General features: G+C 50.3%; 1 protein-coding gene across 1 annotated transcript in view; it reads left to right on the plus strand.

Annotated features, from left to right (window-relative positions):
• The window catches only part of LOC106811825 (long-chain fatty acid transport protein 1-like), a gene marked incomplete in the record, with an annotated part of 19859 nt that overhangs the window by 11385 nt on the left and 6526 nt on the right, over positions 1-1948 (plus strand). Inside the window, 1 exon segment of the mRNA XM_014815546.1 lies at positions 903-1049. Coding sequence (XP_014671032.1) covers positions 903-1049 — 147 coding nt within the window.

The raw sequence follows: 1948 nt of genomic DNA on the forward strand, positions 1-1948 counted from the left end.
AGGGGGGGATGTGTGTGCATGTGTGTGTGTGTGAGGGGGGGATGTGTGTGCATGTGTGTGTGCGCGTGTGTGTGCGTGCGTGCATGTGTGTGTGCATGTGCGTGTGTGTTTTGCGTGAGTGCGTTTGTGTGCATATCTGTATATTTTATATCACATATATGTATGTATAACATAATCTGGTACTATATATGTCACATAACGTATTACATCATTTTGATCCTGTTTCCTAATTTGCCATTGCTTAGTGTATTATAGTTGTATGCTGGCTTGGTATGATAGCTATATCTCTTTATGCATGTATATATACATATAAATACATATATTATATATTTCCACATGGCTATGCACTTAATAATTTAAATGTTGGACAACATAGGGTAGGAAGAACTACTCTCTAGTAGCGCTGCCAGGGTCTATATCTCCCTGGGTACTGCCGGAACGTACCCTGGTACTATCTAATATGCCGGACCGTACCTCGCCTACTCCACTAACGAGTCTAGGGAGTGGCTTATGCTTACTCCCTAAACCTAACCCTAACCATCAGCTAGCATGGTACCATAGTTACCAGGGTACGTTCCGGCAGTACCCAGGGAGACATAGACACTATCAGCTCTAGTAGCACGCCCTCGCCCCCTACGACGTCACGTGTTTACCTTCGTCGTGCAGCCGGCCCCACACCTAGTCGTTACACGCGCTCATCATCATTATCATTATCATTTTTCCTTCATGCCGTGTAGTGCTGTTTTGTACTGTATCACTCAGAAATGTTATTATTTTAACTGCTCAACACTATTGAATTCATCAGATTTTTTCCCATGAAAAAGACCGTCTTCAGTACATGTATTTGTATTTGAATTACGTGCAATAAAGATTTAATAATAATGAATATATATCCGCGGCAGGTAACGAGGGAAAGGCCGGCATGGCGGGCATCGTCGACGCGGACGGCACGCTGGACCTGACTAGGTTTGCATCGGACGTGAAGCTGAAGTTGCCGGCATACGCGCGGCCACTGTTCCTGCGCATCATGAGAGAGGCCGAGCAGACGGGTGCGTACGCTCACACACACACACGCTGTCTGTCTGTGTGTCTGTCTGTCTGTCTGTGTGTCTGTCTGTCTGTCTGTCTGTCATGCTGTACGCGCGACCGCTGTTCCTGCGCATCATGAGAGGCTGAGCAGACGGGTGCGTACGCTCACACACACACACACACGCTGTCTGTCTGTCTGTCTGTCATGCTATACGCGCGGCCGCTGTTCCTGCGCATCATGAGAGAGGCTGAGCAGACGGGTGCGTACGCTCACACTCACACACACACACGCTGTCTGTCTGTGTGTCTGTCATGCTATACGCGCGGCCGCTGTTCCTGCGCATCATGAGAGAGGCTGAGCAGACGGGTGCATACGCTCACACTCACACACACACACGCTGTCTGTCTGTCATGCTATACGCGCGGCCGCTGTTCCTGCGCATCATGAGAGGCTGAGCAGACGGGTGCGTACGCTCACACTCACACACACACACGCTGTCTGTCTGTGTGTCTGTCTGTCTGTCATGCTGTACGCGCGACCGCTGTTCCTGCGCATCATGAGAGGCTGAGCAGACGGGTGCGTACGCTCACACACACACACACACACACACGCTGTCTGTCTGTGTGTCTGTCTGTCTGTCATGCTGTACGCGCGACCGCTGTTCCTGCGCATCATGAGAGAGGCCGAGCAGACGGGTGCGTACGCTCACACACACACACACACACACACGCTGTCTGTCTGTCTGTCTGTCTAACAGACAGTCAGACACAGCGTGTGTGAGCAAGAGAAAGGGACAGACTCAGTCTGACGGCAAGAAAGAGAAAAAGACAGCAAGAGAGAGAGAGAAGAGAGGAGAGAGAGAGAGTGTTAGACAGCAAGAGCGAGAGAGAGAGAGAGAGAGAGAGAGACTGTTAGACA

Source organism: Priapulus caudatus, unplaced genomic scaffold (assembly GCF_000485595.1).
Source record: "Priapulus caudatus unplaced genomic scaffold, Priapulus_caudatus-5.0.1 Scaffold580, whole genome shotgun sequence".
Taxonomy (NCBI): Eukaryota; Metazoa; Priapulida; class Priapulimorpha; order Priapulimorphida; family Priapulidae; genus Priapulus; species Priapulus caudatus.